The sequence below is a fragment of the Puntigrus tetrazona genome, chromosome 22 (assembly GCF_018831695.1).
Source record: "Puntigrus tetrazona isolate hp1 chromosome 22, ASM1883169v1, whole genome shotgun sequence".
In the NCBI taxonomy this organism is placed as follows: domain Eukaryota; kingdom Metazoa; phylum Chordata; class Actinopteri; order Cypriniformes; family Cyprinidae; genus Puntigrus; species Puntigrus tetrazona.
In genome coordinates this window covers 6,556,610-6,570,544 of record NC_056720.1, presented here as the reverse complement: position 1 = coordinate 6,570,544, position 13,935 = coordinate 6,556,610, and the positions used below count along the sequence as shown (strand labels likewise).

At 35.4% G+C, this 13,935-nt stretch overlaps 1 protein-coding gene across 5 annotated transcripts in view; it reads left to right on the top strand.

Moving 5' to 3' along the window:
• The window catches only part of zranb3 (zinc finger, RAN-binding domain containing 3), a 53,642-nt gene that overhangs the window by 7,883 nt on the left and 31,824 nt on the right, over nt 1–13,935 (top strand). For all 5 annotated transcript variants that reach the window (XM_043222393.1, XM_043222394.1, XM_043222395.1 and 2 more), the window contains 5 exons: nt 4,585–4,603; nt 4,690–4,868; nt 7,953–8,184; nt 10,789–10,874; nt 12,752–12,923. In XM_043222393.1, coding sequence (XP_043078328.1) covers nt 4,585–4,603; nt 4,690–4,868; nt 7,953–8,184; nt 10,789–10,874; nt 12,752–12,923 — 688 coding nt within the window. The remainder of the gene's footprint in view (nt 1–4,584; nt 4,604–4,689; nt 4,869–7,952; nt 8,185–10,788; nt 10,875–12,751; nt 12,924–13,935) is intronic.

The following is a 13,935-nucleotide window of genomic DNA, read 5'->3' as shown; positions in this document are numbered from 1 at the left end:
TTATCAACGCCTCACTTACACACAACACCCGCACGCCACATTAAAGCTGCTAATAAAGCCATAATGCTCTAGCGTATGGACTACGACTAAATGCTAATTCATCATATATGGATGATGAAATGCTACGCGAGGGCGGATTAGCATACGCCTTGCTGACACAATTACTGCGGTTTAATGAGCCCTGAACTCTAACCCACCAATCAAAGCGCTACACCGCGAGTCTCCGTGTGACACGCAGGAGCTAAACTATCTCTGTCTCCGCATCGAGCGCAGGGACCGAGACGATCGATAGCTATTGATCCGAGATGGAAGATGTGAAGGAGGGATACTGTACGGACTATTATAATTGCATCAGAGGTGCAAATGAAGGCATGGAGGAAGATTACGAGATTATTCAATATTAGGCTTGTAACGAAAGTGAAATAACAAAGCAAATTAGTGCAAATTAAGTCGTCTTCGTTAGTATCTCTGGCCTTCATGTCAGGGGCAATGACTCAAAGGGCAAAAGAAATGACAAGTTTGTATGAACTATAGTTGAAAAATGGCTTCAGAAGGTATAAAAATAAAGTAGGTTTTTATAAATATATATATACATATATAAAATATGCATACATTATTTCCTCTTAATGTTGACAATTTTATTTTGTGGAAAAAATATTTACAATATTGGGCGGAAAATATTGGGGCGTTTTCAAATTTGTGTGCAAAATTAAAGGGTTTCATGCTAATATTATTCCATTTATACGTTTTGTATTTTATTTGTATAATTTTGACAATTCTTATGATAATATTTAATATAGAAAATATTGTATATGTATTTATATTTTGTAGACTTAGATTCATTATAACCTTTTTTAAAACAATATTTTTAATTATATAAATAATGTACTTTTATATATTTCTATTTTATCATTTTAATTTATATAAATATTATTTTGATTATTTTTTAGACATTTTTAGACATTTATGAGCTATACATTTTATATCATAGTCATATTTATATTATTCATATTTTAGTATATATATATATATAAAATAATGCATAATATTAATATATTAATATAATGAACAGTTCCTGTTGTAATAAGTAAAACGTTTAATGGCAAGGAAAATTAGACTGACCAATATTGTTTTAAAATCAAAGAAAAAGTGTATTTAAATTTGAGTAGTTCAGATATTTTTCATTGACACTTGTGTAATTTATGTAAATTATTTCTGTATATTTTAAATTAAAATAAATCTACATTTTCTTTCATTTGATTTATTTACTACAGTAAATTAGGAAGCCTCGCGATCTGAGATGGTAGCATTTGAAAATGTGCTAGAATTAAGTTGATGGTGTTGTTGACAGGCAAATCAGACGGGGCCTCCTTCAGGACACAGCGGTGCGTCGGCTGCAAGCAGCGTTATTTAAAGAACAGTGATTAATGTGTGGAGAAGCAGCACACACACACACACACACACACCTGAGAGGCACTCGAGGCGTGTGAGAGCGCATTACATAGCGCTAGCAAGTGCTCCAACAATTTGAAGGCGAAAAAAAGCCAGTGGCAGGACAGAGGCTGTTAATCATCCTTTCACAGTCAGGGAGGAGAAAACAAGATGAAGAGGGCATCATAGCTGTCTCTCTCTCTCTCTCCCCCCGTCTGTCTCTCACCTCTTTATCTTTATTTGTGCCTCTGTCGCTCCGAGACATTTCAAGAGGTCACTTTATTCTCTTATCGATACTGATCAAAATATAATATGGCTATATTAGCTTATTTCTACACCTTATTACCTTGATAAAAATGTATTTGGGCCATTTCATGGTACAGTGACGTTAATGCTGTGGTACTTTGATATATAGTGGCTATTTTAGTGGGTTTTCGTCCTGAAAATAAACTGAAGGCTTTAGTTATTTCATTATTTTAAAAACAGAGAAATGCTACAGAATATCTCAACTGTCCTTTTCCACACACATATACACACACACACACACACACACACACATATATATATATATATATATATATATATATATATATATATATATATATATAACTAATGTATGACTAATATAAATATTAATGTTTTAATATAAATGTATGTGTAGAGAAAATTCTAATACAATTTTTTAAACGTTTAACTTAAGTGTTACTTTTTAACTGCCCAATATTTGAACATTAATTTTTATTATTATTATTAATACATATTATAACTGTATTTATTATCCTTATAATGTTATAATGTATCCTTATATATATATATAATTGTATATTAATATAAATATTATATTATATATATATATATATATATATATAAATATAACAAACATTAATATTTATTTGTTTTATTTAGATAGATATACTGTAGAGCAATAGATAAAATTTTATATTTATTATTACCTAATCCCAAAGTACTTTTTGTTCGTATAATAAAAAAAAAGATTGATTTGTTTCTAAAAAAAAATAGTTACAGTACATTGTCGTTCAGTTGAATGTACTATTGTTCAGAAAGCACACTGTATTTGTACACCGTATGCAAATATGGCATCAGCATTAGCTAAATGCGCCGCTGTCAAGGGAGCGCGTTTATAACGGCCGTCCAGCGCGTCGCCGCCAACCGAGGCGTTGCTGGAATCCACATTAATAATAAACCGAAAAGAGCAAATAAACAAAAAAGATGCAAAGCTCTTTCATTTTGTGGCCCTGCATGTATCTGCTTCATTTGTTCCCAGTAAATCCTCGAACATCGCCTGACGCATGAGCAATTAAATTTTTTCCCCTGAAAGAATCCGCAGAAGATCAGTGTCTCTCGGCATTACTTATAAAAAAAATAAGGAAGGAAAGAAAGAAAAGCCAGATGAAACGGAAGAAACATCTCCCCTCTAATGAGTTGATCCAGTGTTTGAACAATAGATACGGGTGACATTTCACTAACCACTACCAGGAGCATCTCGCTGGGATCACCAGGACATAGACCGATGCCGGACCGATGTTTCTCTAGATTCGTTTGCAGCCATCTTCGGGGGGCATTCGAGGAAACTAGAGATCTTGGTGGACTTGTCATGCGGTAAACGCTGGGAAAGAGAGGAAGCGGAGATATAATATGTTGATTTTTATGTGTTCTTTTCTTTGAAGTCGTTTGATGTTAGTATGCAGTGTGTGTGTGTGTGTGTGTGTGTGTGTGTGTGTGTGTGTGTGAGATTCTGTACTGTACTCTAATGATCACACCCCAGTCTACTCAAAATATACCGCCAAAAAAAAACAAACGGTTTGGGGCCGGGGCAGTTCGGCGAAGTTCAGTTTCTTTTTCAATCACGGCCTCCGACGATTATGAAAATGCAATAATCGAGATGAGATTCTCATTCATTTCAAATGGAATGGAGTTTAGCAGAATGGGACGCGCTTGAGTTATTAAAGTTGATCAGATTTCAAGGTGCTGTATGTAAGATCGACTGCTAGTGGTTGAATTGGGTACTGACTCGAAAACAAAGACGTTCTGCCCCGGAACGCACATTTCAGAGTTATCGCATACTTTTATGTGGTAATTATGTGGTAATTTCATTTTGTATAGCATTTTATACATTTTAAAACATATAAATATCATAAACATATCTTGCACTTTATTTATACTTTTAGTATTTTTTATTTTTACTGTATTTTTTTACTAATTTTTAATTTCTAAATGATAAAAGTGTGATCTTTTATTTGGATTCATTTCATAATTTATTGAATATATTTACTATATGGAATACTTTTTCAAATATTTTAACTCATTCAGAATATTTGCAGATGCATTGATAATGAATAAAATTATTAAATATGAATTTTTTATATATATATATATATATATATATATATATATATATATATATATATATATATATATATATATATATATATATATATATATATATTGACGATTGGACAGGGCAATTTTCCCCGCTTCTGTGAACTGTTCCAGTTTCACACAGCTATCAGCCAATTACGATCTTCTCAAATATCCGCCGACTCATGAAGTACAGTAACAGAAGCGGCTTGTTAATGCAAAGTGTTTTTTTTTTTTTTTTTTTAGCTGATGGTTGTTCTAAGTGCAATTAAAAAGAAAAACTATGACTAGTGTACGTTATGGATCTTTGTAATGCCATGTTGCTGCATTGATTAGGACTCAAGTGGCCCATATCTTCAACGACGACACGCTGAGCTCAGGATGCTGGGTAAATTTCATTCGGGGGGGGGGTTGGGGGCAGCCTGATTGATTCAAGGCCCGTATTAGTTGGTTATTGGGGTCTTAAATGAATGGACGTTTTAAATAAACCCCTGTACGCCGCAGCGGGGCTCCACACGCCTCTGCTTCGGGATTGAGTTTTTCCATGCCGTCGGCCGCCAGCGCGAAATTAGTCGTCGAGTTCAGGTGTGCGAGAAATTATATTGAGCAGTGTGCACTGGCTAGGAAGCCCAGCTTTCAGAATATTGCCTGGATCAATACGCGCCTCTCCGGACATCGGTTTAGGGAAGAAATTCAAAAACGTGATGCGGAGGGTAATTATTCAGAGAGAACTGATTTCAGTGTGCTTCATTAGTTTTCATTTCTGTTTTGCAGGTGCATGATCGCAGATGAGGTGAGAGCGTTCCGCTTTTCTTGACCGTAATTCGATAGTTTTTTTTTTTAATGGAGTCCACTAATCACTGAGCATTGCGTCATCAGATGGGCTTGGGGAAGACGATCCAGGCCATTTCGGTGGCGTATATCTTCAAGCGGGAGTGGCCTCTGCTGATCGTGGTGCCCTCGTCTCTGAAATACCCTTGGATTGAGGAGCTGGAGAAGTGGATTCCCGAACTCGACCCCGGAGACATCAACCTGGTGGAGAGCAAGACCGATACAATGTACGACGAATTTGAGTTCAATAGAGCGCAGCGCTTCGGGAAGTGAACTAGCGAAAAATCGCATCGATTTTTCTCCGTAGTGAAATGGATTTTGGAGTTAGTTTCTTAAGTAATGATATTTACACCTAGATGGCTCGATATGTAGTATTTTAAAATCGTATCTTTACGTGCCGCTTTCATCAAAATCATGCGTATGTTGCAGAGACATTTTTAAAAGAGCGCAATGTGTTGAAAACATTGCATAATATTGTTTAATTAAATGTTTTAAAATATTTTATTACATAGATATTTTTTGTATATATATATTTAATGTTGTATTTATTTATTATTATTATTATTGTTTTTTTATTCAGAAACATAATGTTTTTGCAAATTGTTTTGTTAATATTAATGATAAAAGTTGCAGAGCAAAAGTTCATTTATATCAAAATCATTTATATTATTTACAAATATAACATTTTTCTTAAATATGCGTACATGTACAAACACACACACACACACACACATATATATATATATATATATATATATATATATATATATATATATATATATATATATATATATATATATATATATATATATATATATATATATATATATATATATATATATATATATATATTAGTGCTACCAAACAGTAAATTTTTTTTTTCAAATGTAAAATGTATATAAAAGCTTTTTCGTTTAGATTTTATATATTAATATTAATTATCTCTACTCTTTTATATGAACTCTCACTTTCTCTCTCTCTCTCTCTCTCTCTCTTTATATATATCTAGACCATCTGGAAAACATTGCATGCTATTTCAAGCATCATATTTATGTCCAAACATCCACTAAGCATCTTAAAACGTAGCACGTAATCTAAATATTCAACGTCATATAAACGTCTGAAAGCTGTTCAAGCGGAGAAAGTTTAACGACGTGTAAATTGTAGCTACATTTTGACACATACCCACCGGGCATCTTCGCAATCGATCGTTTAAGTTTGTTGTGCAGTCCCTGAAAAAAAGAGGACATCGGTTCGTAATTCATTGCGATCCAGTGGACCGTACTGGAGGACGTCTGCGCTGGTGGCCGAGAGATTTTTTTTTTTGCTCAAAATGAAAGATTGATTCTTTCAGACTGTGTGTGAGTTTAATCATAGTGGCAAAATTGATTCATGAAATTTATGACCGAGTATGACTTTGCAGAAGCCTCCGGAAAAGTTAGGAAGAAATCTCTTGATTTATTAATTTTTTTTTTTTTTCTTTGTGTCGCACTTTTATGAGTAGCTTTAGAAAGTTATGAAAGCCGTTCCAGCAGATTTTCAGCCTGTAGAAATACAAAACCGAAGTAAAATCTCCTGTTCACTGACTACAAAATTATACCACAGTACAAATTACACGGCAGACGTGCGAAATCAAATCACCTCCCGGGAGAGATATTAAACAAATCCTAAACTAGCTCACCTTTTACGGCTCCGAATCTCGCACGAAGAATACTTTAGCTCCATTTTAGGACCGGGAAGGAGCTTATGAGAGCTGCCCTTCCACAGAGGATGCTGGGATTGATTGTGCAGCCCGTGCAGTCAGAGGGTCATGTTGTCTTTTTGCCTGTTATTGATGCTTCTAAAAAGAGGCTCACAAATTGCTCTGTTTACCCTGAGAATTCTGGCCCGGGGTTGAGTCGACCTGTAAAGTCGTCGCCATGGCAACATCTCCCTCCGAGCTTGATGAAGGCCTGTCAGCGCGGTGAATGATATTTTAACTCTAATGGCTGATAGTGCAAAGCAGGAACAAACATCGTTTCCTCTCGGCTTATGGCTGGCATCTCTGCACAGTCTGCACCGGGAGACTATGGGGTGATAAAAAGCGTAAAATGCTTTTTGCGACCTTGTGGCTCCAACGAAAACGCCATTAATGTCATCCGTTTATATGGTTGCGGCGTAAATGTAAACCGTTTCTGCTGGGATGGTGAAATGTAACGTTAAATGCTAAGCGCAACTAACTCTATAATTGTTCATCGTTATTTTCCACACCTGTTGTTTAAGCCTCTACACCTCCTTTTAGTGTGATTTCGATGAACTTTCAACTAAATCTTTGCAAACGGCATGGAAGGGGTTACGACGAAATCATTTCTGTTTGTTGTGAGAAAGTTTAGCTTGGCTTATCTTAGCTTGTGGTTTTGTGGATTGTGTGTATGAAGATGAATTAATTATTACGCCATTTTACCATCTCGTGGTGAAACTTAATAATATGAAGTTTAGACGGCTTATTTCGTGATGGATTTGTACGTTCGTACGTCGTGATTGCGAAATTAGTTTTTAGACAACTTGTGACGTTAAACGGCAAGCTCCGCTATTTAACAGCTTATAGTTCTTTTCTAAATTTGTTGTTGATATTAAAAGCCTCTACGCTTTATTTCGATTTCATTTCCAACAGCTACATTTTTACAAATGTTAACGTTGTGTAAAATTCCCTGCAAAAGTGAGCTTTGCTTGTCAGTGAATTCTGTAATGGATAAAATTGGTAAAATGCTTTTACAGTCTTGCGGCTCCACTGAAAACACTAATAAACTATTATGAATATAACTAAGTGTACTTAGTGTTTACCTCAAAATTCACTCGCCCTTAAAGAGATGCTCCGCCCCCATGACATTTCAAACCTGTGAAAGCTTATTCGTCTGAGGAACACAGTTATAAGATATTTGGATGAAAACCGGGGGGGGCTTTTGACTTTCCTATTGACTGCTAAGTAATGAAGACTGCCAAGGTCTAGACGGGTATGAGAGACATAATCAGAATGTATGTGAGTTTCGAGTATGAACTAAGAAAAAAATATGGAAGTCACCGTCTACCGGCAACCGTTTGGTAGGTGAATGGTTTATATTTTTGGGTGAATTATTACTTTAATATAGTATTTTTTCCACATCCGTCACCTTAGTTACATGGGCAGAAATCTTGTTTTCGTGGAGGACAGTGGACATTTAGTTTTTTTGTGTTAACTTTAGCATTGATGCAAACGAAACCATTTTTTCGGCTTTAGGGTTTTTTTTTTTGTGGAGAATGTTGTTGCACATTTGACTTTGTTTGTTTTGCAGGAGCATCGGCACTAGCAAAGTGACTATACTGGGATACGGGCTGCTCACGACGGACGCACGCCCCCTGCTGGAGGCCCTGAACAAGCAACGATTCGCCGTCGTCCTGGTGGATGAATCCCACTACCTGAAATCTCGCAACGCAGCTCGTAGTAAAATATTGGTGCCAATCATTCAGAACGCCAAGCGCGCCATCCTTCTAACTGGCACCCCGGCGCTGGGCAGACCAGAGGAGGTACGGTTTCCTCCAAATCTGTTTGTCATTTGCTTTGATTTATTAAGCCATTTGGTAACATGCAGAATGGTTTTGTTTGAGCTAAACCAGGAGGAGATCTTGTCATTAGCTGACATATTTCCCATCCTCCAGTCATCGCTCATGTCACCCAAAATTGCAAGTACGATAATATCATAAACTAAAAGTTTTGATAAGTCCCCCCACCCGTGTATTATCACTGGGTTATTAAAATCATTCATTTTACTATTGTACTCACTGTAAAATTATCCAGATACTACACGAAGTTCTTGTTCGTGCGCGGCACATTAGTTTACGTTAGGAATAAACATTTGTACTCATTCTCATTACTTCTGTAAAGTGACAGCTTGAAATTTGTCACGCAGTTACTATCTTGCTGGTCTAATGACCCGCTCCCAGTAAAATTAAATTAATCAATCAAACGAGAGATCGTTTTCAACGTTTATCCTTTTATGTGACGCGGCGACCCAGCGTCGGGTATTTTAGCCCATTTCATGTGCTTTTGTCCACCCCGTCCGGTTTACCTTGATATTAAGCCGGCGTGGGTGTTTATTTAACCCAGTGACCTCTGTTGAGGTGGACTATCAATGGCAAGGGTGACGTGAGTAAAAATGAAGGGATTTTAAGTGATTTTAGAGCCACGGCTCTGAATGAGAGGGTAGAGAGAGCTCTCTCTCTTTTTTTCACAGGTCTCAAAAGCACACCGCTCATCTCTGCTGTTATTGCTCTGTCCAGAGGTGTGCCAGTAATATTTGTGGTTTCCACAAACCCCCTTGTCCTAACACTGTCTCGCTCTGTTCCTCTCTCCCCTCTTCTTTGCCCTGTCCTGTGATTATTATTTTTTTTTTACGTTTTCTGGGTGCTTTCAATGTCAGCTGTAACTCTGCTATGCCGGTTTTAGAAATTCAAGAATCAGGCTGCTGTATCGTAGCGTATATATATAAAGTCAGAGTGGGATAATTATCATCTTTTACTAACAGTTAAGTTTTTACAAACCTGTAGAAATGTCTTTTTTGAAGAATGCGGTTTAACCGATATGGTTAATGGTCCCCAGCGCCATTCTTTAAGATATATTCTTTTGTGTTGAGCAGAAGAACGAATTATAACAATTTGAGGATTAGTAAATGATGACAAAACCTGAATAATCACTTAAATATTTAAAGCGATGGTACTACAATGTTCTCACGTGTATTGTTCGGATATTGAAACCCTTACGATGAAATTCATCTTTCTATACGTTTCCAGTGATCGAAAAACATGGCCCCTAGTAGATCTTTGTCCGAGTGGACACCATATTTAATTCGAGGGATATGAAAACGACTCTTTAATGATGTGTTGTGTACACAAGTGTCAGTCGTTCCCTGAAAACGTTTTATCTTTAGTTCAGCTTGTCTGTAAATTGTTGGTAAATCTGTTCTTAAGTGGATTTCTGTGTAAATTGCCTTCAAACTGTTTTCATGAGTGGAGCTTGTTCGCGCAAACTCTTCAGAAAGCCATTCTTAAAAGCCACGCGGTTCGTAAGGAGTTCTTACGAGCAGGACGCGATTCGTGCAAAATATTCATAAAACGAGTAAAATGATTTTTCTCTGCAAAAGCTTGCGAACGGAGCAAATGTCTCTGCAACATGTTTGCAAAGCCCAATGAGGACTTTGTAAAACTTTTATTGTGAGCGGAAACAAATTTTACTGCGAACTGTTTGCCAAGTCATTTTTAAGAACGGAACTAATCTTTGTGCAAATATTGACAAACTTTAACGAATATCACTCTTTCCATTTGCTAATCGTTTAACAAATTGCTCTCACAGCACAGAGGACGTGCAAACCGTTTGCAAAACGATTCTAACTGAACTTGTTTATCTGAAAATTGCTCATTCTTAAGTTTTATGAATGAAGCCCATTTAACGGACTGCATTTTCACTCCTCGCAGCCTGTTTTATTCACGTATTAAATATTGTGTTTACTCCCGCCGGTTTTTATAGCTGACGACCAGTTAATCGACCGATACGTTATTCGGGAAATGCTAAAGCCTTCGTTTTAAAGGATGCCATGTTTGGTGCGTTTCTTGGTGCGCTGTGAGAGCTGTTTTCTTTAAAACGTTCGCTGCACAAAACGTACTTCGTTGCGTACACGGAGACCTCTCAAGATGACTCTTGTGTGTGTATATTATGGGAGTCTCAACCTCCGTTGCTCCTCTAGTTCCTTTGAAACGTCTAGCTGGACTTCTTATGAAAGGCGAGTGTTTTCTTAATTCATCATGATAATCGCTGTTTGGTTTATACTAACTGAGCGTAATGTGCACTATGAGACTTTCTCTTAGATGAAACGCATTTGCATTTTATGAACTTAATACCCGATTTAATCAGCTTTAATCAGCAGAGTATTTGTTCGCACCAGCTATAAACAGAAATCTGCTGACCGATTTTCAATAAACTCGTGATTGCAAAGGCCCAAGGTCAGAACTATAAAAGTGTCCCTCTTTTTAGAGTTATTTGTTCCCATTGGAAGTTACTGGCGCAAAGCTAGTTCTGTGCATGACATTTAAGATGTCAAATTGAGTGATGTTTTGATCTCTTGATCTCTCTTTCAGCTCTTCATGCAAATCGATGCTTTGTATCCGCGGAGGTTTGGAACCTGGAGCGACTACGCCAAAAAATACTGCAATGCACACTACAAGTAAATACACTTCCGTTATATGTACAGTACAGCAATCAGACGACAAGTCAAAAGCATAAAACGGTTCAAGCACAACCAAAAGTTTAACACTAAAATTGCTATATTAATTAAAACACGAAGACTAATTGGTTCGCAGTCAACGTACCATTTTCTCATCGTTATTTATTCCTCTTCCAAATTTTATTGATTTAAAACTTTGGTCATTTTAGATCGTTTGGATGCAGAGAGGTTTGACCAAAAAATGTGTGTGAAATGAACTTGCGAGTAATGTCGGTAAAATCGCATCATGCATCATGTGAAGCTATTCTCATGCTTCTTTCATGCAAATGAAAAAGTAGGGGTGATCATTTTAATTAATTACATGATGTGCCGATTAATTAATCTAGATCAAATTTGGCTTAGAAATTACTCCCAAAAGATAAGTTAAAGTCGTTGTTGTGTAAAGCGTCAAACGGAGATAACAGAAAGTAAATGACACATTTGTAATTTTTGGGTGTGTGAGCTATAATGCATGTTTTATTAATTTTATTACTGTTATTATGGAATTTAAAAAGTTATGTCTTGAATAAAATGATACTCTCAATAATAAGCTAAAACAAATGTCTTAATTAGTAAGTCACCGAGTCAATTATTCACTCATTCGATTCGTTCGAATGTCTGATTCATTTAGGAATGAAGTAAAATACCGCTAGAACGATTTAGAGATCAGACGACTACATGTTTTTCAATCGCTGTCACTGTACTTTTAGTCATTAATCATTGTTTAAAAAAGATCTCATCGGCAAATTTAATTTCTCAGCAAATTGTTCGTAAAAAACCAACTAGAACAAACTAGAACAAAATCATTGCAAATTCTTCTCAAAACCATTCTCGTGAGCGAAACGAATTTCTGCTTAAATATATATGGCAAAAATCTTATTAGCAAAGAGAATTTCTCAGCAAATTGTTCGTAAAAAAATCTTGCAAGTGGAACAAAATTGAGAAAATTGTTCGCAAAACCATTCTCGCGAGCACAACTAATTTCTGTACACGTTGATTGCGGAAATAAATCTTATTAGCAAAGACAATTTCTCAGCAAATTGTTCGCTAAAGTAGAACAAAATCGTGCAAATCATTCGCAAAACCATTCTTATGAGAATTTTTTTTCGATTTACTCGCAAATCATTCTTAAGAACAGAACGAATCCGTACGAATCATTCAGAAATGCTAGGAAAAACGGTAACATTTTTATTATACCGTTAATTGCGTTTTTCATATTCTTCGCGTTCTACGGCATTTCCAATGCACATTTCGACTGATATTATTTCAGTATTTTATGAAATTCATCTGTCCGCCATCATATCTTTTCCCCCCACTAAGCTGATCGCAGTGCATTCTGGGATTATTTTCCCAGTTAAATATACATTTTACATCTGTAACACAAGCCTGTAATCCTTCGGGATGCTGTCTAGGTAGACAGCCGAGTAGAGTTTGGTGCAGAGCTAATTTGTTTATGTGTGTGTGTAGCGGCGGCATTAATGCGAAGCTCAGATATGAGTTGTGTCACGAAGATGAGTGGTGTTCAGAACATCTGAGAGGAGTTTTGTTCCTCTCTTCTTCTTATCAAATCTACAGCGGAGAAATGAAACGACAGCGATTCACACAAGGGTCTCCGAGTACAAATTAATCTACCGAGGAGGAGACTGGAAAGCGCACACACACAAAATTCCTGTCAGTCACTCGTATATGCGGCAGTAAATATAAAACATTCATAATTAAATCTCACACACGCACACACACATTTAGAAAAGGTCTCATTTCAATGATAATGCCTGAGGATTTTGGCGAAAATGGGCGCAAGTGTGTTTTATGAATGGGTAAAACGGTTTTGTGCGCAGGTTTTTCGGGGCCAGGCGGCAGTGGGACTGTCGTGGAGCGTCTCATTTGGACGAGTTACACCAGCGTCTGAGCGAGATTATGATTCGCAGACTCAAAAATCAGGTGCTGACTCAACTACCACCCAAAATACGCCAACGAATCCCCTTCGACCTTCCCAAAGACGCTGCCAAGGTACGCAGATAACATTTACGAGCAGCTTCAGGGTTGTAGAATCATAGAAATGAATACGGTTACCGTGGTCAGTAGCGTGTTTTTGTTTTTTGTTTTTTTTTCCTTTAAATGTAACACGCTAATAGTTTTTTTTTTTGGTGTTTATTTAATAGTATTATTTATGTATTTGCTTCAAATATATTTTATTATTTTGTTCTTGGAAGTCTGTTTGTTTTTAATTAAAATAATTTAATATATTATGTTGATCAGTAATAATAATATTTTAGAATTTAAAGTAAGTTATAAATACCTTAAATCTAAGAATGGAAATAAAAACGCAAAATAAATAAACACAATTATAATTACAAAAGTGATTTAGATCTGTACATTAATGTTATAGATAATGTAGTAATAATGAAAAATACTGAACGAATGAAAATAAGAATTTTCTAATAAATAAATAAATTGTAATATCTTTATATTTTATATTTGTGTACACAAATTTTATTAAAACAGAATTAAAAAGCAGCAAATATTTGAAAATAATTTTCTGAATTGAATTTTTTCAAATGTATACTTTACATTAATATTACTAGTAATTAAATTGATAACATAAATCCTAAAATTGTTAGAAGGGTAAAAAAATATATATGACAATAACATTACTTTTTAAAATTATTTCTGCATCATCTGTATTCTGAATAGATTTTTATCAAATAATTTTACTAGTAATTAAATTAATAATACCTTAAATATAAAACTAGAAGGAAAAAATGTGAATGAAACGGTCTAGAAAAACATTACATAACTTTTTAATTGTGTTACTGACTATGCGTCATTCATCTTACTAGCAATTCGACAATACATTAATATAAAAATAAGAAAAAGCTTGCATAAAAAGGAAAAAAAACTATTAAATTCATGAAGTCATTTTTAACTAATAACCAAATTAATACTTAAAAAGGAAAACATTTGAATAAAACAAAAATTGGTTACATAAAAAAAAACACAATTAGTAGTTTTTTATGTTATT